Source organism: Octopus bimaculoides, chromosome 23 (assembly GCF_046866305.1).
Source record: "Octopus bimaculoides isolate indiv1 chromosome 23, ASM4686630v1, whole genome shotgun sequence".
In the NCBI taxonomy this organism is placed as follows: Eukaryota; Metazoa; Mollusca; class Cephalopoda; order Octopoda; family Octopodidae; genus Octopus; species Octopus bimaculoides.
In genome coordinates, this window is record NC_142950.1 from 32422557 (window position 1) to 32444131 (window position 21575).

Genomic DNA, 21575 nt, shown 5'->3' on the forward strand with positions numbered 1-21575 from the left:
AATTATCAAACCCAATAGTCCTTCAGACTGATTTGTAACAAAAACACTCCTTAGTAATTACTGCTTTTAATTATGACTTAGAAGTGAAAGGGGCAACACCTATGCTCCTTTGTTGAAGTTACAAAATTAATTGGAAACGATTACTCTCATAGTTGAAAAATATTGGGAATGTGTATTATATATAATGCATGAAGCCGGAGAAATATAAGTTGGGCATCACATGTAGTTTACAGGACAGGCAAAGGATTAATCCCTCATTCAGTTTAACATCACTCTTAGTACCATGAGCAGAGTCAGCTCGATTGTAAAGTATTTGGACAAGTCTCTGGCTTGTGTGTGTGTATGCTCACATGTGCGCGCATGTATATACACAGTCGCCATATTTAATTCCATAACGGCTATCTCTGCCGAGCGCAGGGTTACATAATCAGACTGTTATCTAACACTCTGTTGAACCCTGCGTGAAACCGATTGATAAGATCGGCTGTAATGGATATATAATACTTTGGTTAATATATATGTATATATATGTAGGTAGACAGATAGATAGATAGACAGGCAGATAGATAGCAATATGTTATTTTTATATATACATAAAATACATATATATAATTTGAATAAGGTGACAACAAATGAATTTAGTGCATCTTATAAGAAAACCTATCCATCACAGCAAAAAAAGGGATTTCCTAAAACCACTTAGTATGCTTGAACATGCAGAGAGGGGCCCCTTCTCCATCGAGCATCGAAATTGCACCAAACTAAATGTAAACTTTATCAGTTGGTCTCTTATTCAACATGGATATGAAATGTGGAGTGTTGCAAGTTAACATCGATAAACAATATTGAAACCCAACCATGACTTTATGGACACAATGTATATATATATATATATATATATATATATATATATGACTAATAAATAATGTTAATTATAAATCATAAGAAAAAATCAAACAACTGATTGGATATACAAACCAGTGGGAAATATTCAAAGAGTATGAGGAACGGGATAGCTTCAGTACACATTCCAAGTAGTCGGAGTACGTTAGGATGATCTAATATCCTGTGGAATTAGAAAGGAAGAGACAGTACATTACAAATGAAAATATATATTTGTGTTTGTATAAATGCGGGTGCATCTGTATGTAACTAACTGGTACCCTGTTGGTTACAATGACGAGAGTACCAGTTGATTTGGTTAATGGAACAGCCTGCTTGTGAAGTTAACGTGCAAGTGGCTGAGTACTCCACAGTCAGATGTACCATTAACGTAATTCTCAGGGAGATTCAGCATGACATAGAGTGTGACAAGGCTGGCCCCTTTGAACTAGAAGTGCGACTCATTTTTGCTAGCTGAGTGGACTGGAATGATGTGCCACCAAGAATCAAATTCACAACCTCACAATCATGAGCTAAAGATGCTAACCACTAAACCATATGTCTTCACTGCATCTGAATGTATGCATACACACACACACACACATGTTTGAGTGCACAATGAAAAATGAAGCACTCAATACAAACAAGTAGCATATAATACGCATATAATCCTTTTTTCTCTCCTTTTTTTTCTCTGCTTGTTTCTCTCCTTTCTTTCTGTGGTTCTTTCTGTGGAAGAGCGTAGGCTCGAAACGTTAAAGACTTTCTCAATTCCCGTACGTTATACTAATACATCTATTTGTTTTCTACACCACCTGTCTTCGTCTGTTGTTTTTTTGTGAATTCTCCGTATATATATATATATATATATATATATATATACTACACTCTCTGAGTGGTTGGCGTTAGGAAGGGCATCCAGCTGTAGAAACTCTGCCAAATTTAGATTGGAGCCTGGTGTTGCCATCCTGTTTCACCAGTCCTCAGTCAAGTCGTCCAACCCATGCTAGCATGGAAAGCGGACGTTAAACGATGATGATGATGATGATGATGATAGATATATATATATATATATATATATATATAGTAGCGGGACCCGTGAATATTTCACAGAATTAATGGTAAACTTATTGGGTTATTTCTGAAACTTTTTATCCATTATATATTCTGAAGCATGTGTCTATTGAGTTCTAAGAACAGGTTATTAGTATAGTTATACTGAAACTTACCGGTAACCAGCAACTTCTTGGAGGAACTTCTGCATTTCAAGAGCGCTTGCATCATCTCGAAGTACTTGAACAACAACATTACTTTGTCTAACTCCAACCAAAACATTATCAGCAATTCCTTGGACAACCTTTGCAAAATGAAAAAGAGTTTACAGATTAACAATGTTTAAAACAACTTAGCCAATATTAGCAATAAAACAGAGAAAGATCATCATTATCATTATTATTATAATCATTATCATTAATACAGGAAGTTGGCTGAATCATTAACATGCCAGACTAAATAATTAGTAGCATTTCAACTGTCTTTATGCTCTGAGTTCAAATTCTCCCAAAGTCAACTTTGCCTTTCATCCTTTTAGGGATCAACAAAATAAGTATCAGTCGATCACTGGGGTCAATGTAATCGACTAGTCCCCTCCCCAAATATATTAGGTCTTGTTCCTATTGTAGAAAGAATTACTAATATTATTAAGGTGACAAGCTAGCAGAATCGTTAGCACACCTGGTGTATTTTGACCATCGCTACGTTCTGACTTCAAATACCGCCAAGGTTAACTTTGCCTTTCATCCTTTCAGGGTCAATAAATTAATTTATTATTATTATTATTATTATTTATAAGGCGGTGAGCTGGCAGAATCATTAGCATGCCAGGCAAAATGCTTAGCAGTATTTCATCTGTCTTTACGTTCTGAGTTCAAATTCCGCCAAGGTCGCCTTTGCCTTTCATCCTTTCAGAGTCGATAAATTAAATTCCAGTTGCGTACTGGTGTCGATCTAATTGACTGGCCTCCTCCCCAAAAATTTTGGGCCCTGTGCCTAGAGTAGAAAAGATTATTATTGTTATTTATTTTTATTATTATTATTATTATTATTATTATTAAGGTAGCAGGCTGGTGTAAATCATTAGGGAACTGGAAAAATACTTTCCGGCTTTTCTTCTTGCTCTTTAGAATCTGAGTTTAAAGTTATTTCTGTAAATTGTCCTTATTTCTAATGAAAGAAGTTAATATTTTGGTATTAAGATGATGGGGCATAGTTTGAAGGAGTTATGGCTGCCATTTCTAGGTAGTTGAGTGAGTATGTAGGGGCTCCCTTGCTGGCTTGTAGTGGCCATGGCTGCAGTTTATGTTGTTGTTTATCTCCAGGTCAAACCTGATTTAACAGACCTATTGTTGTTGATGTCATTCAGCCTTGGGTTAGCCCCATAATCACAAAGCCACTCACTGAATTAATTACATGTGTGTGTGTGAGAGAGAGAGAGAGACAGACAGACAGACAGACTGCTATTTCTAGCAGGTCAAGTAGCTAGTACTTTGATTAGAGTCTCCTTCAGGTTAATTGTTTCGAATGAATCTAAACCGAATGACATTTTTGAATTCACAAAATCATTGAAATGATGGCAGGTCATGACTCGTGTTCAGAAGATGAGTCATAACAGGTGAATAAGAAAACTGACAGACTTGATCTTAAGAGACTGAGACGCAGAGGCCAACAGTGAGAAAGATGGGAAGATGAATTAGATAGACCTGACGAAAATCAGCAGCTGAGTACCCAAAGGTGAAAGTTTTATTGAGAGATAAAAGTGTTCCCCTTTATCTTTTCATAACTTTCAGCTTTATGAGAGAGAGAGAGAGAGAAAGAGAGAGAGAGAGAGAAAGAGAGAGAGAAAGAGAAAGAGAGAGAGAAAGAGAGAGAGAGAGAGAAAGAGAGAGAGAGAGAGAGAAAGAGAGAGCAATGATTAGTTGATTCACTGATAAAAATAATATCAGCAATACAACAATGAAGCATTATAAAAAAAATATATATATAGTGACCTTGATTGACAAACAATTACAGAGTTTAATTGCCAGTTATTGAAGATGGCACGTAGTAAAACAGAGGAAATTTATGAGAACAATTGAAGAGATAAAGTCACAAAATGAGTTATGAATTTGTGTGAGAGGTGGGTATAAACAGTTATTACAGACATAGTTTTATCTTAGTTTTGAGGTTACCTTTAAACAGATTCTAATCTATACGATAGGTCATTTTGACCTTCAGGTACCTGACAGGTGGTCTGATGTTCAAGCAATTTTGTGGTTGATAAAAATGAACATAAACACACCATTTTATTACATACTTACAAAGGACAGAAATTTTAAAGAAATTTTTGTTCCCAGGTCTACACGAACCCATAGTAATCATACCTGTCAAGGTCCCAACTATGGGTATTTAATTAGTATATTATGGCTTGCCTGCCTATGCAAGTAAAGAATGGATCTGGCAGACTCTGCGGAAGAAACCTTCATGGTTCAATGGAGGGGAAGGTAGCTACAGCAGAGAGCAAGATGAGGCAAATAAGACATTTTGGTCATCTCTTGCATCCATCTCCATCTCCAGTTGTCTTGACCTGATCTTTCTACCGGATTAAAGTTGGTCAGAGATGAGAGAGTCGGGTTTACAGTACATGACTATTCTTCACTTTAACTCTTTAGCATTCAGATTATTCTATCAAATATAATGCTTATGGTTTGAATTAATTATGCATTATCTCATAGTTTTGAGATTTCAACGATGTCATTGTATATTTTTAGACTGACATTGTATGGTAAGTGTGAGAGGCCGAATCTGGCCAATTTGGACATAAAATGTGTAGAATATTTGGCTTGGATATGACTGGTTTAAATTCCAAAGGGTTAAAGAAAGTCAGTGAGTAAGTTATCAGTCATCCTTAAGGATGGCTATATGGCCCTTGTCACTTCAATGGAAGAACATGTGTGTGTGTGTGTGTGTGTGTGTGTGTACGTATAGAGATGTAATGTATATATACTAGTTCTTTTACTTCCTTACCTTATTAATTTGAAAGAGAGAGAGGGGGGGAGGGAGAGAGAGATAGTGTTTACAGACTCTGTAATCTATCTCAGGTTAGTGGTGGAGAAGCAAACTCACTACAGTTCATATCCAGCTTAAACTTGTACAGATCAATCTCTGGAAAGATCAACCTCTGGGCATTATTGGTCAGTAATCGGAAAATGGACCTCTGTAAGATTAAAAAAAAAAAGAACAACAGAAAAGAGTATATATATTTACTTACCTGGCCAAACCAGCCCATCCCCATCTCAGAGAGATAGGTGAGTTGTTTACGAGGGAATGCTTGTTGGAAGGCTGCAACGAGACAGAGAACAGAGATGAGAACAAAATAATTGTATAAATAAAGAATTAAAAAAGGGTTTGTTTTTTTTCCTTCAAAAGGAACAGATAAGCAGACTGCATGCTGCTGATAAATTAAATTTGTCATGTGAAGAACAAGACTAAAACCAAAGTATAGTATCTGTTTTTTTATCAGCTTATTATCTGATAAAGACCCATATTCAACGATATCAGATAGCAAGCTTATTTTAGAACAAGGTGGAGACTTAGGAACTACTCCATCTCTACTATGAGGAGGCCTAGTATTACATTGCAGTACTTCAAGAATTCAGCCTTTTCCACCCAAGGAATAAGAATTATTATTATCTGCCCTTGACACTTATTTTTTTTTTATTTATTTATTTTGTTATATTCTGTCCTTTTTAAGTCCTTGCAGTCAGTAAAAGAAATTATTGTAAACTGTGGTGGATAGTGTATGGACGAGATACCTTACCATACTTAACTGTGTCCTGTTATGTCCTTATATTCATACAGGGAGTTTAATTCATCGATTATGGTTGTATGCTCCACCCTCTATACATCTGTTTTCCTTTGCCGAAATTAGAAATTATTATTTTAGCAGTATCACTTGAGTGTTGAACAAACAAAATACATTGTAATGTTTGTTCTAGCTCTTTATGATCTGAGTTCAAATCCAGCCTGGTTCAACTTTGTTTTCCATACTTCTGGGACCAAAAAAATAAGTATTGGCTAAGTCCTGGGTGGGACTGATATAATCAACTTTTCCCTCCTCATCAAATTTCTAGCCTTGTGCCGATGTAAGAAATCATTTCCATGGGTAGTGGATTGGAATAATTATTAAAACAGCAGACGAAATGCCTTGTGATATTTGTTCTGGATCTTTGCATTCTGAGTTCAAATCCCATTGAAGTTGACTTTGTCTTTCATCCTTCTGGGACTGATAAAAATTAAAATATTGTAAAAATAATTATCAATATAATTGACTGTATCCCAATTCTCCAATTTCTGGTTACGATTTCTTTCCTCCTCCTCCTACACTAGTCTTAGTGATCTAACAGCAGTCTTAGACACAGACCTTTCCTAGTCTGATAAAACAATTTTTGGGGGACTAAAATAAGTAATATTCCATAAAGTGTAAACTTACAGACAATTCTTGAGTTGGGTTCATTGTTGTCAGTGGCAATACAAGTGATTCTTGGTCTCAGGGCTGTGGTAGCAGGTATTGCTTTTGATAAAATGTCAGGTAACGGCTCAAAATTCACCAACGATGTATTGTCCACTTCGGGGCCAACACAACCTTCCAAAGGACGTTCTCTTGGATTTTCTGCATCCTCTTCAAAACTCTGGAGGAAGAAAAGACAAAAAAAATTAGTACATTTATTAGTTTCGGTCATTGTCATGTGATCTGTGATAATGTATCATAATTTTACTGACCCCAGTACTTGTTCTGATCTGATACTTATTTTATTAAACCCTATTTATCAAACTGCTATGTTACAGGCTATGTGAAGGCACATGGCTCAGTGGTTAGAGTGTCAAGCTTACGATCGCGAGGTTGTGCGTTTGAATCCTGGACCGGGCTGTGTATTGTGTTCTTGAGCAAGACTCTTTATTTCACGTTGCTCCAGATCACTCAGCTGTAGAAATGAGTTGCGACGTCACTGGTGCCAAGCTGTATCGGCCCCTTTGCCTTTCCTTTGGATAACCTCGGTGGTGTGGAGAGGGGAGGCCGATATGCATGGGCGACAGCTGGTCTTCCATAAAACAACCTTGCCCGGGACTTGTGCCTGGGAGGGTAACTTTCTGGGTGCAATCCCATGGTCAGTCATGACCGAAGGGGGTCTCAGCATGTTACAAGGCATATATCACACCACACACACACACCACACACACACACACCACACACACACACACACACACACACACACACACATTATCTTTTATGCTTCAGTCATTGGACTGTGACCATGCTGGGGCACTGCCCTGCCATGTTTAGTCAAACAAATCGATTCCTCCTTCCCCCCCCCCCGCTTATTTTTTAAGTATGTTGTTTATTCTATTGGTCTCTTTTGCTGAACTGCTAAGTTACAGGGACAGAAACAAACCAATATCGGTCGACAGCAATGGTTGGGGATAACACAAACACACACATATATATGCAATGGGCTTCCACACAGTTTTCGTCTACCTAATTCATGCACAAGCCTGGGGCTACAGTAGAAGACACTTGCCCAAGATATTGTGCAATGGTGGGTAAATTGAGCTTCTTAAGCACACGGCAATGCCTGCACCTGTATCACAAAGATTTTTAAAAAGGAGAACCTTTGTCTTGAACATTTTTTTTTTTTTTCTTTTTCTAATCTATAAAATATCCAGTATTTATAAGACCATTTTCCAAAATATTGAAATAGCAACTTACTTTGAATCTTGTAGATTTTCCAAAGCAGGAGCACTGAAATGCCAAGAAGACAATGCTGGCTAGCACCACAATAGAGACCAGTACTGTTATTTCTAGCATTATCAATCAACTGTTCAGTCAGAAGCTGTCTAAGTCAAGTGAAACCCATCTGAAAAAGATGAAGAAGACAATGGATATGTTTAGAGATTTACCAACAGTGTGGTTATAATACATAGGATTGTGTATAGCGGAATCGTAAAATCTGATTGCTCCGGTATGGCCATAATGTATGATTGCATAGTACAATGGTTGCCAACCAGGGTCTATATGAGATTTTGTTGTTAAAATTTATCGGCAATATATTGTTTATAGTTTTACAATACACAGAATATTTCAACTTTTTTATATACAATTCCTAATGATATTTAATTACAAAAATACAGGATCTTTTTTTTTTTTTATATATATATATATATATATCGAATGGGTATGGAAGTCCAGTGGGGTAATAAAAGGAATCAAAGGGATCCATAGGCAAAAAATGATTGAGAACCACAGGCATAGAATATGGGTATATATGAGAGAGTGTATGTTTAATATATGATAGTTCATTGGCCATATATAATTGCATGTGGTAGGGCTATAAAGTACATAACCGTCTGTAGTTTGGTCGTGTAAGATTTTATATTTATTACACTCTCGGAGTGGTTGGCATTAGGAAAGGCATCCAGCCGTAGACACCATGCTAAATCAGAGTGCAGTCAAGTGCAACCATCCAACGTGCCAGCCCGGTCAAACCATCCAACCCATGCCAGCATGGACAATGGACATTAAAGGATGGTGATTATGATAATATATATATATATATATATATATACATACACACATACAAGAGTTAAGGAATGGAGTAGATAAGATCCAGCCTACATATGTTTCAAGCAAGGTGTATACTGCAGGTTAGTCTTCAGGCCAAGGACACCTTGATTAAATGAAAGTTTACATTGTTGCAGTGAGGTACATGTTAACACATGGAAGATTCAATCAGAATGTGTAGCAAACATAGTAGGAGTGGAGAATATATGTATATATAAATATATATATATATATATATATATATATATGTCATAATCCAAGTATACATTGGATATTAGATAACAGGGTGGTGGTCTAATATATATGCTCTTCAGGGATGGCTGGTTTGAAAAACAATATGGTGATTGTTCTCTATTATTGAAGGTGTGTAAGTGTCGTATGTACTAGGTAGCTACCCTAATATCTGGTATAAAAGCAACTGATAAGATTGACTGTAATGGATCCGTGATACTTCATGCTTTGATTATTATACTCACTCTATCGACAAATATACAAGTGCCTACTTTTTCTGACTTCTGAATTATTAGACAACTATATATATATATATATATATATATATATATTTATGTTTCAGCCCTAAGGCTGTGGCCATACTGGAGCACATCTAGTGAAAAGTGTGAGATGTACAGTACCTAGGTTTCCCATGCAGTCACCCTTCTTAGTACTAACTAGGCTTGAGATTGCTTAAATTCAGTGATCGGATGAGGACCAATGCATTATATATATATATATATATATATATATATATATATATATATATATATATTAATCAATGTATACAGTATTATATATCCATTACAGCTGATCTTATCAATCAGTTTTGCACTAGGGGTTCACTGGAGTGTTAGATAACAGCCCAATTATGTAACCCTGTGCTCATCAGAGATGGTAGTTATGGACAGCTTACATGCTCTCACATACTGCAGTGTATGATATATGATCAAATAATGAATGTGTATAGTATGATCATATATATATGACAGTGTATAGTAGCATCAGCTACAACTGTATATGGCAGAGTCCTTTACAATTGTGCATAATCATATAATATACGAGGATTGTATATTGTTATTGTCAACATCAGTTTGCATTGTACAAACCATATCTCTAAGATTGTCAAGAAGGCTGAGGATGCATTAGCACCACTCTGTAAGACCTTTGTCAGCCACTCTCCAGCTATTTATGACTATGGTATGTCCACACTTAGAGTTTGCATTACCAGTCTGGAACCACTGTTTCCAGGAAACTGTTCAGAAACATGCAACCAGATGAATACCCATCGTCAGACATCTACCATACACTGGACATTTTGTTTCGCTGGGCATGGACACACTAAAGCTCTGACATCTGGCAACTGATTTGGCAGACACCCATAAGATTATCCACCATCTTTCCAACAAGAACCTTTGTCTCCTTTTTGAATTCCATATGTCTAACACTCATAGACATACTCACAAAATCAAAAAACAACACAACACCCAAGATTCTCGGAAACATTTTTACATGCTCAGAAAGCACAGAATAAACTACCTGCATTAGTTGTTAGCTGTCAAGACACAACATCCTTCAAAACTTCCATGCTTCCTGAAATTCACCTGATGCACCCCACCCCCATTTCTTTCTCTTTTTTTTTTTTTTTGTCTTTTAAAGACTTATTCACTGTTCACTTCCTGTGCATATTCTACGAACTGTTCAGCAGTTTTGGTTACTTTTTCCAATGAGTTGTGATGCACCTGATCACCGCATACACTATGTTCATTATTATAGTGATAGTGGACACAATTAAACCTTGGGAGAGGCATTATGCCGGTAATAAACACACGCACTGGTTCAGTCCTTTATTAATTTATAAACAGTATATAGTTTTTTGTTAAATCATTTCATTGCACTCTTGCAATCTCTTCAGTAACTTGTCTCTCCACTTCCAATTAATAAAGGACTGAACCAGTGTGTGTGTTTATTACCGGCATAATGCCTCTTCCAAGATTTAATTGTATTTCTTTCAACACACGTATCCACATCAAGAATCTTGCACACGAAATACACATACGAAAAGTGATAGTGGAGTCATAGATAAGATATACAATTTGATGATATAAGCTCATATACAGTATGATCATGCAACACAAAAATGATATACATTATGGTTATCTAAAATTATATCTGTATCATACGTAATTACATCCAGTATAGTTATATACTAATAGATTATTTGAGCTCCGTATATTAGATGTGTGACTTAAGAATTTCAAGAATGTAGAACTTTAGAAATGTAACAATACCATGTTTTAACATATGTAGCTTCACAGAAGTATAAGAGGAGTATACAGGCAGAAATGGTAATAAGGGTGTGTGAAGGATAGTGAATAGCTTGTAAGTTAAATGTTAGGAAGTTATAAAGTAGGTTGCTATATCACATGGTCGTCCGGCGTGACTGTGTGGTTAAGTAATTCACTTTGCAACATTGTTTCATGTTCACTCCCACCATACAGCATCTTGGACAAGTGTTGCCTGAAATTTGGTAGACAGAAACTGGGTAAGCACTTTCCATCCTGTTGTAGGCAATATGTGTTTTTTTGTGGAGACCGGGGCCGGCAAATAGAAGGGCTGCCCTGAGTGGCACTCACTCTAGCTACACTAGTGAGTCACAGTCTTTTCAAATTTTTGCTGCATTTTGGAATTTTAGGTCCTCCGAAGTCAGCTTGGTGTATAAGTCGACCTACCTTTTAGCTTAGTCTGAAAAATTCAGCTTGTATGCCAGAAAATACTGCATTTTATCAAATAAAGACAGATGAAAAGCAAAGCTGACTTCAGTAAGATTTGAGTTCAGAATGCAGAGAGCCAAAATGAAGGCCACAATCTATGAGCTTTTCTAGCTCACTGCTAACTCACTACCTAGGAATTACTTTCTATCCTAAATAGTGATAATGGTGTTATTCATCATCATCATCATCTTCATGTAATGTCCATTGTCTCTGCTGGCATGGGTTGGACGGTTTGACCAGGGCTGATAAGCTGAGGGGCTGCACCAGACTCCAGTCTCATTTGGCATGGTTTCTCCAGCTTCCTAACACCAAACACTCTAAGAGTGTAATGGGTGCTTTTGCTTGCCACCGGCACAGGTGCCAGTTGCATGACGCCAGCATCTGTCACAACTATGATTTCACTTGGCTTGATGGGTCTTCAACCAAAAATCAGCTCTAATCAATGTAACTTATCGTCAAAAGACATTCAAGCTATGAACAACTCATTATTTTCAGTGAATCAGGGACCATAAATATGTTCTTCCATTAAAAAAGATTTTTTTTTAATCAGCAACTCATGAACCTGTTTTGTACCATGGACTGGTTTGATGCCAGACAATTTTTCTATGGACTGGGGCAACCAGGTGCATAACAAAACGCAACAAAGTGCATAATATATAATGCATATAAATTACATATATTCACGACATTTATAATGTAATAACACTCTTCAGATTGCAATAGTCAATAAAATAGAAACAGAATTAAAAAATTTATTCTTCCTGTGCAACCTAGTGTCAAATGATACAGGGTCAGGTACTGGTTTGTAGCCTGTTGATTGGGGACCCCTGATTTACAGGAAATTTGGCCATTATTTTCAGTACAGAGCTTTCTACGTAGCATGTATATCTAGTAAACACTTGTTTTACTGGTTTTGAGTCATTGGATTGTGGCCATGTTGAGGCATCACCTTGAATAGTTTTAGTCAATTACATATACCACAATAGTCCGATATGTATTTCATTGTTCACCAAAGATATGAAAAACAAAATGGACATTCCTGTTTGAATGTACTGGCTCTCACACCATGTTGGCATAAAGATAAATAAATTGATCTCTGTTAGTTTCATTATGAATTTTCAGTTGTCTGATCAACTGACTTACCCATTCATCTGAATTAGTATATGATGAATACTCCATGAGCATTTATGGACAAGTATACCCTTAACATGATCGTTTGGAATTAGCCTGGTGCAGTTTGTGACAAGGCGGTACCTTTATATTGGTTTCAGATTTTGGCACAAAGCCAGCAAGTTAGAGAGAGTGAGTAATTTGATTACATCAACTGGTACCATGCAGGAATGGGTTGGATGGGTCTTATTCAGCACTGCTCCACACCATTTGTTGTAACCACTTGTAATGTATTTGCCAGTGTATAAGACTTGCTCTCACATAAGGCAAATCCCTAATTTTTTATGGACCCCCCCCCCCCCTGATAAATTTAATGTTTCACCATATACCTCATACATTTGATATCCTATTCGAAATACAGTTGCATTAGATGCATGGTGATTTTTTGTTATATTTAAGAACAAAAGAAATGCATCTAATACATGGAGGCACATGGCTTAGTGGTTAGAGTGTTGGACTCATGATCATAGGAGTGTGGTTTTGATTCCTGGGTCAGGCAATGTGTTGTGTTTTTTAGCAAAAACAAAAAGAAAATAGCAACTCATTTCACATTGCTCCAGTCCACTCAGTTGGCAAAAAAGAGTAATCTTGTGACAGACCGGCATCCCTTCCAGGAAGGGCTATACATGCCAGAGAAACAAGAAAACCAGCCCTATGTGGGCTAACCATCTCATACATTATCATATACAGCAATGTCCTTCCTTAGAGTCTGTTTCCTGGGACCAATCTTCACGTCTTCCTCAGTCAGAAATATAGGATGGCTATGTTTAGAACATCTTTAACCCTTTAGCATTTAAACCGGCCATATCCGGCCAAAAGTATTCTGCCTGTTTTGTGTTCAAACTGGCCAGATCTGGTCTCTCACACCAACCCTACAACATTGTTTTAAAAATTAGCAGCTACCTCATCAAAATCTCATAGCTACAAGATAATGCATGATTGGTTCAAAAGAATGTGGATGAAAAAGCATTAATTTTGGCAGAATAATGCAAACACTAAAGGGTTAATCATAAATCGACTGGGTTATAACTGACCTGTGGTTAAACAGCAACAACAACAAATAGATTTGTTTACTTCTTTGCCATCAGTAAAAAGAAGAATGACAGGAATTTATAACTTTCTTATGAAGTGGATAAGAAAAAAAACAAACTGGGTCAGCTGAAATAGTTTTTGATAGAAACTATAGGTACTACCCACCACCACCACCACCATCACCATCTCCTGCAACCACCTTCCTCCTTGAAGGAACCCAATCACTGGCTGACACTCATCGACAATTAAATGAACATCAGGTTTCTTTCTTAAAACTTCTTTTGTGAAAAATAAAAGTTACTTCGTGTTCAACAACAATAAATACACTCCTTTTCAAAATGAGGAGTGTGGTGAGTGATAAAGTCGACATACAAAGAAATGACACAAAATTTATTAAATTATTTCAGAACAGGTTTCTATGTTGTTTATTTTCATGTCAGCTCCTAAGTAGATCCCTGATCAAAAAGAAATTCAAGGCCTTAAAACTACATTATCTGATATGTTTCGACCACCACTGTTTTCTCTTTTAAGGGGTTAGGATGCAGTTGAGGAAGATTTGGCTGCTATTTCTAGCAGGATTATCAATCACATAAATCAGTGGTTTCCAACTTTTTTACTACCAAGGACCCCTTTTATTTAAATGAGTTTGCTCACAGATCCCTTTTAATATGCTTCTCCTTATATTTATATATATATATATATATATATATATATGTGTGTGTGTGTGTGTGTGTGTGTGTGTGTGTGTATATATCATCATCATCATCATCATCATCATCGTTTAACGTCTGCTTTCCATGCTAGCATGGGTTGGACGACTTGACTGAGGACTGGTGGAACCTGATGGCAACACCAGGCTCCAATCTAAATTTGGCAGAGTTTCTACAGCTGGATGCCCTTCCTAACGCCATATATATATATATATATATATATATATATATGGTGGTTGGTAAGCAACCATGTGGTTGCAAACTAGCCACATGGTTCTGGGTTCAGTCCTACTGTGTGGCACCTTGGGCAAGTGTCTTCTACTATAGTCTTGACCCAACCAAATACATACACACATATATAAAAACATTACGCCCATTATTATATTAGAAGATATTATTAAGGCGCCGAGCTGGCAGAACCGTTAGCACACCAGGCAAAATGCTTCTGTCTGCCCTTCATGTTCTGAGTTCAAATGCTGCCAGAGTCGACTTTGCCTTTCATCCTTTTAGGGTCAATAAATTAAGTTCCAGTTACACACTGGGGTCAATGTGATCAACTGGTCACCTCCCCCAAAATTTCAGGCCTTGTGCATATAGTAGAAAGGATTATTAAATATTAGCAGGAATTGTATAAAAGGAATTGATAAAATATTTTGTGTTTCGTAGAAGTATAACCAATTTATTGCAGATAAATTTCAAGAACAAAATCTTATGTGAACCCTGGTTGAGAACCACTGATTTAAACCAACCATATCCAGCTCAAATATTCTAACTGTTTTATGTTTAAATTGGCTAGATCTGGTTTCTCACACCTGTCCTACAATGTCATTCTAAAAATAAACAATTAACATCACTGAAGTCTCAAAGCTCAAAGATAAAGTATGATTATTCAGAGACAATGTGAATAAATAAGCATTGCATTTGACAGAGTCATTTGAATGCTAAAGGATTAAGAAGTAGCAAATTGGTGAAGCCATTATAAGATAAGCTGCCTTGTGGCATACAAACGAAATGTGTAGTGGCCTTTTGTTTGTCTTTACAGTCTGAGTTCAAATTCCACCGAGGTCAACTTTGCCTTTCAACATTTCAAGGTTGATTAAAATAAGTACAGCTGGGTACTGGGGTTGATATAATCAACTAGGCCCCCCCCCCACCTCTTACCTCCCTCCAAATTCCAGGCCTTGTGCCTATAGAAGAAAGAGAGATATATATGTGCCAGTTCTTTGTGCCCTGTGTTTAACCACCACCAACATCACCACTGCTGCCACTGCCACTACTACAACCACCACTAACAAACATGACCCATGACCACTGACCACTGACACCAACAATAACAACAAACAGTTTCATTGTTTGTTGTTGTTATTGACTATTTTCTTTAGCCAATACAGTGATTGCTTATAAGCTTTAAGCTCATTAAATATCATTATTATTATTATTTACAGAAGTGTAAAACTTAGCACTGCTTATCAAATCATAGCAGAAAATACACACGCCTGTTTATAGCTACACTGACGTTGCAACTTTTGTAGAAGCGAGTGAGATGTAAACAAACACACAAATACACACACACGCGATTGTTTTCTTTGGTTCGGTGATACAGAGGTGCTGCATAGTAGGGACGAGCAGGAAACTATGTGGTTTGAAAGTAAACTGCTTAATAACGTTGGCATGCCCCGACCGCACTAGCTCTTATCTTTTACCTGTTTCAGTCACTGGACTGCAGCCATTCTGGGGCACTTGCTTTGAAGGGGTTTTAGCCGAATGAAGCAACCCCAGTACTAATTTTTCGAAGTTTGGCACTCTTATTTTATCAGTCTCCTTTGCCGAAACACTATGTATGTTATGGGGACATAAACAAACCAACACTGGTTGTCAAGTGTTGGTTGGGGAACAAACTGGGGTTGATTTCTTTGACTAAACCCCTCAAGGTGGTGCCCCAACATGGTTGCAATCAAATGACAGAAACAAGTAAAAGATACACGAGGTTGACCCTTTTCCAAGCTACAATAGTCTACAAGGTGAGGGTTTTAGCTCCAGTTATTATCCTAAGATGTAAGCCCTTCACAGATGATTTAGCTCATTGGTTCTCAACTGGGGTCCATATAGCCTCTGAGGGTCTATATAAGATTTTGTGGGGTTCAAGCAACAAAACAGGTATTTTAAGGGCTCTTGAAAAAGCAGTTTGTTTTAGATGTATTCATTGGTATGTATTGTAAAAAAAACAGCTAGGCTTCTTTCTCTCACATTTTTACAAAGTTCAACCTACACAAGTTAATATGAGAAAAACAAAATAGGAATTTTGAAAGAAGTTTTGAGGGTCTACCAGAATAAAATAGTAATCAAAGGGGTCCATAGATATAAAATGGTTGAGAATCCCTGATTTAGCTGAACAGCAGAATGTAAGAAAATCACATGTCAATAAATGATTAGAACAAAAAAATTTGCAAAGTGGAATAAATTATTTTACCATGAGAAAGAGGAAATATGGGTGGAGCCCTTCATCAGAAAGAGATGAAATGATAACTTACAGGTGACTTGAGAAAAGTCTGATGCAATTTCCCAACAGGTGGGTTAATTGAAGCAAGCTAGATTTAGGCCTCCTGCCTTGTTGAACTGAGGTAGTCTAATTTGATACAATGACTTGAACTGGAGCCACTGCATTCACATGTGACATATACAAGCCAATAGATGATTGTCCTACATTCAGTAACAGGATATGGTGAGAAGAATGCTGTGTTCACCACATACAACTATGACCTGTACTAGCAAATGGAAGCTGGTCTAGTCCAATGGTTTGCAAACACTTTTTGTTTATGAACCTGTTTGGTATCTGTTTTAATCTACTGGATCCCCCCATAGCCATTTAATTGTTTGTAAAAATCCCATTATATTTTTACAATTAAATATTATTAAGAATTGTTAAAAAAAAAATATTGCTAAAATATTTTGTGTATTGTAGATATATTCTTTTTTTTTTTTTCTCTTAACTTGTTTCAGTCATTAGACTGTGGCCATGCTGGGGCATAGCCTTCAATTTTTAGTCAAATGAATTGACTCCAGTACTTATTTTTTTAAAGCCTGGTACTTATTCTATCAGTCTCTTTTGGCGAACTGCTAAGTTACAGGGACTCAAACACACCAACACTGGTTGTCAAGCAATTGTGGGGAGACAAAAGGACACACACACATGATGGGCTTCTTTCAGTTTACATCTAACAAATTCACTCACAAGGCTTTAGTTAGCCCAAGGCTATAGAAAAAAGACACTTGCCCAAAGTACCATGCAGTGGGATTGAACTCAGAGCCATGAGGTTGGGAAGCAAGCTTCATACCACACAGCCACACCTGGTTTATTGCACATAATTTTTAACAATTAAATCTTATATGGACCCCCCCCCCCCAAGGGTCATGTGGACCCCAGTTGAGAACAACTGGTCTAACTGTTGTTGTTTAGCCCCAGGCCTATGAACAAAGCTATTCCGTCCACGACCATCCTGTGTTAATGCTACATGCAGAGAACAGAGGACCAAATTATACCAAGTTTTTTTTTTTTGTTTACTCTTTTACTCTTTTACTTGTTTTCAGTCATTTGACTGCGGCCATGCTGGAGCACCGCCTTTAGTCGAGCAAATCGACCCCAGGACTTATTCTTTGTAAGCCTAGTACTTATTCTATTGGTCTCTTTTTGCTGAACCACTAAGTTACGGGGACATAAACACACCAGCATCAGTTGTCAAGCGAAGTTGGGGGCGACAAATACAGACACAGAAACATATACACACACATACATATATATGTATACATATATACGACAGGCTTCTTTCAGTTTCCATCTACCAAATCCACTCACAAGGCTTTGGTCGGCCCGAGGCTATAGTAGAAGAACACTTGCCCAAGGTGCCACGCAGTGGGACTGAACCCAGAACCATGTGGTTGGTAAGCAAGCTACTTACCACACAGCCACTCCTATACCACCTTTAGTGTTGTAAATACATTCTAGGATGGGTGGAAGAAATAAATTACCCACAGAAATAAAAAGAAAAAAAAACAGGTTTTATAATAAAAGCTCCTTACAGTGAAGAATAATGTTAAAAATGCTGATAAAAAATTTTAAACTTTGATCACTGCAGATTTTTTGTAGTAAAACTTGTTGAGAAAAGGGAGGTGGAATTTATGTCATCTTTGAATAGACGAGACATGCCTAATGGAAGAAATGGTTGGATAAATATATAAATATATCCTTGACATGGTTGTTTATGTAGTCTAGGTTTTATAAAAATGCAACTATATTCTTTTATTCGATTCAGTCGTCGGACTGTGGCCATGCAGGAGCACCTCCTTGAAGTGTTTAGTTGAAGAAATCTTTCCTAGTACCTTTTTTTTTTTTTTTTAACATCTGGTACTTGTTCTGTTCATTCTTTTGGCTAAGTTATGGGGATATAAGCAAACCAACACCAGTTTTCAAGAAGTGGAGATAGCAGGTGTTGGTTTGTTTCCATCCCCATAACTTACTAGTTCAGCAAAAGAGACTGATAGAATAAATTACGAGGCTTTAAAAGTTAAGCAAGGGAATCAATTTGTTTGAAAAAAAACACTTCAAGATGGTGTCCCAGAATGGCTGCAATCCAATGACTGAAACCAGTAAAAGATAAAAGACAGTTACAGATAAAGGACTCGGTGAACATTTACCTGAAATGTTGTGACGTAGTCATTTATTTATACACTAAATAAACCTCAAATAAGGGTTTATAAGGTGATCTGCACTTTATACTAAAAACAAGAAAGACAGCATAGTGCAGTAGTGTTGGTGGTGGTGGTGATGCTGATGGCGGTGGAGGTAAAGTTAGTGGTGGCTGTAGTGACGATGATAGCAAGAGAGTAGAGGTAGAAATAATATTGGAAGTAGTGGTGATGGTAGCGGTGGTGGTGGTGGTGGTGGTGGTGGTGTTAGAAAATTGTTTTCGGTACATTTATAGCCTGGAGATAAAAACTATTATCCATGACTTACATGTGACCATCTGACCACTTTTGAATGGCTGCAAATAAAAATAAGGAAATAAGAAGGGATTTAGGATAAAAAAAAGAGTTGCATAGGAGATAGGGAGCTGGGGGGGGGGGGGTAGAACCTAAAAATAGCCTTAAGGAGGGAGCTACTTTATTTATGTGGTAATAAAGGCAAAGAAGAAGAAGAAACTGATGATGAAGAGGGGAGTAGGATGTTAATGACTAACTGTAAAGTGCGGGGGGGGGGGGGGCGTTATGTTGTGGTAATAAGGTGAAAGAGGTAGAGAAGGTGTGGAGCAAGTGACTGAGTAGTAGTTAATAGAACAGAGAGGAGGTAGCAGTTAGTAACAAGTGTATAGTGGTGGGGGTGAGGTTATGGTGTGGAAAAATACTGTCTTAGCCCAAACTGATAATTATATTTCATAAAAACAAAAATTTAAACGTTAAGTTGAAGAAAAAGCTTCGTAATACTTGAGAGTGTGTTTATAACAACAGCAACAATGAATTATGTAAATAATTTGATTAGGATAGGAGCAAGTGTGGCTATGTGGTAAGAAGTGGTAAGGCGGTGAGCTGGCAGAAACGTTAGCACACCGGGCGAAATGCTTAGTGGTATTTCAGCTGTCTTTACGTTCTGAGTTCAAATTCCGCCGAGGTCGACTTTGCCTTTCAGCCTTTCAGGGTCGATAAATTAAGTACCAGTTACGCACTGGTGTCGATGTGATCGACTTAATCCCTTTGTCTGTCCTTGTTTGTCCCTTCTATGTTTAGCCCCCTTGTGGGCAATAAAGAAATAAGAAGTCTGCTTCCCGACCACATGGTTCTGAGTTCAGTCCCACTGCATGGCACCTTCGGTAAATGTTGATACTACAGCTCCAGGGCCGACCAAAGCCTTGTAAGTCTCTCACTACTGCTTGACAACTCATGTTGGTTTGTTTACATCTCTGTAACTGAGTGGTTTGGCAAAAAGAGACTGATAGAATAAATACCAGGATTCAAAATAAGTACTTGGGCCAGAGCCTCATGGAGGCAAAGAGGTTGAGTTCCTTTCGAGCGTTAGGCCTCAAGGAAGCAATGTCTGACACTTTTGGCATTATGTTGTGCTTGAGAAGAAGACCCATCAAGCTGAGCAAAATCGCAGTTGTGGCAGATACCAGTGTCATGCTGGTGGCACATAAAAACACCCTGGAGTCACGCAAATGGCACCTGTGCCAGCAGCATGTGAAAGCAACCATTGCACTCTCAGAGTGGTTGGCATTAGGAAGGGCATCCATCCGTAGACAACCATGCCAAATCAGACTGGAGTCTGGCGCAGCCTTCCAGCATGGAAACTGTCCAACCCATGCCAGCATGGACAATGGACATTAAATAATGATTATGATGATGAACTTTTCAAAGTGGTGCCCCAGCATGGTCGTACCCTGAAGACTGAAACAAGTAAAAAGAATGGTAAAAGCAAAAGATGTGGGTGCATGTCTTTGTGTTTGTTCCCCGTCACCAGTTGTCAACTGGTGCTGGTTTGTTTACATCCATGTAGCTTAGTAGTTTGGCACGAGAAGTACCAGGGTTGATTTGTTCGACTAAAACCCTAGCATGGCCACAGTCAAATGACTGAAAGACAAAAGATACCAAATCTGTGTTATTGAGTAGAGAAGGATGGGTAAGAACCATGATGAAGATTAAGTATTGTTTAGTCCTAGATCAGCCCTGATCCAATAGGCTTAAAAGATCAAAGGTCTTCAGAGGATTAATGTTTGCAGTAGTAGTGGTGATGATGTTGCTTGGTCCCAGATCAGCCCTGATCCAGTAAGCCTATCACCAAAGGTGTTTCCGCTGTTAACCATCCTATCTGTTAAGGTGAAGTGTACCTAGAGCAGCATTGTTGAAAATGTTCTCTTTTTCAGAAGCTCACTTTGCAGTCATGTGGTTTCAGGTTCAGTCCCGCTGCGTGGTACCTTCGGTAAGTGTTTCTATATAACCCCAGGTTGGCCAATGCCTTGTGAGAGAATTCGGTAGACGGAAACTGTGAGAGCACCATATTTCATTCCATAACTACCATCTCTGAAGAGTGCAGGGTTACATAACTGGACTGTTACCTAACATTCTGTTGAGCCCCTTGTGCAAAACCAATTGGTAAGATCAGCCATAATGGATATATTATACTATATGATATATATATATATATATATATATATATATATATATATATATATATATATGTATGTATGTATCTATTGTATGCCTTTGTATTTGTCCCTTCCCCCACTGCTTGACAACCAATGTTTGTTTGCTCATGTCCCTGTAACTTAGTAGTTCAGTACAAGAGACCAATAGAATAAGTACTGAACTTAGAAA

At 37.6% G+C, this 21575-nt stretch overlaps 1 protein-coding gene across 19 annotated transcripts in view; it reads right to left on the bottom strand.

The window, feature by feature from the left end:
* The window catches only part of LOC106870410 (uncharacterized), a 58947-nt gene that overhangs the window by 15114 nt on the left and 22258 nt on the right, over nt 1–21575 (bottom strand). For 12 of the 19 annotated variants that reach the window (XR_016238071.1, XR_016238067.1, XR_016238068.1 and 9 more), the window contains 5 exons: nt 7685–7832; nt 6410–6608; nt 5189–5259; nt 2112–2239; nt 979–1066 (listed from right to left, as the gene is read on the bottom strand). Coding sequence is in view for 8 of the 19 variants with exons in the window: in XM_014916465.3 (XP_014771951.1) it covers nt 979–1066; nt 2112–2239; nt 5189–5259; nt 6410–6608; nt 7685–7783 (585 nt within the window). In the remaining 11 variants the exon portion in view is untranslated. Of the gene's footprint in view, nt 1–978; nt 1067–2111; nt 2240–5188; nt 5260–6409; nt 6609–7684; nt 7833–16683; nt 17026–19224; nt 19248–21575 lie in introns of those variants that run through there. The other 7 variants (XR_016238076.1, XM_089340195.1, XR_016238074.1 and 4 more) reach the window with 5 other exon arrangements.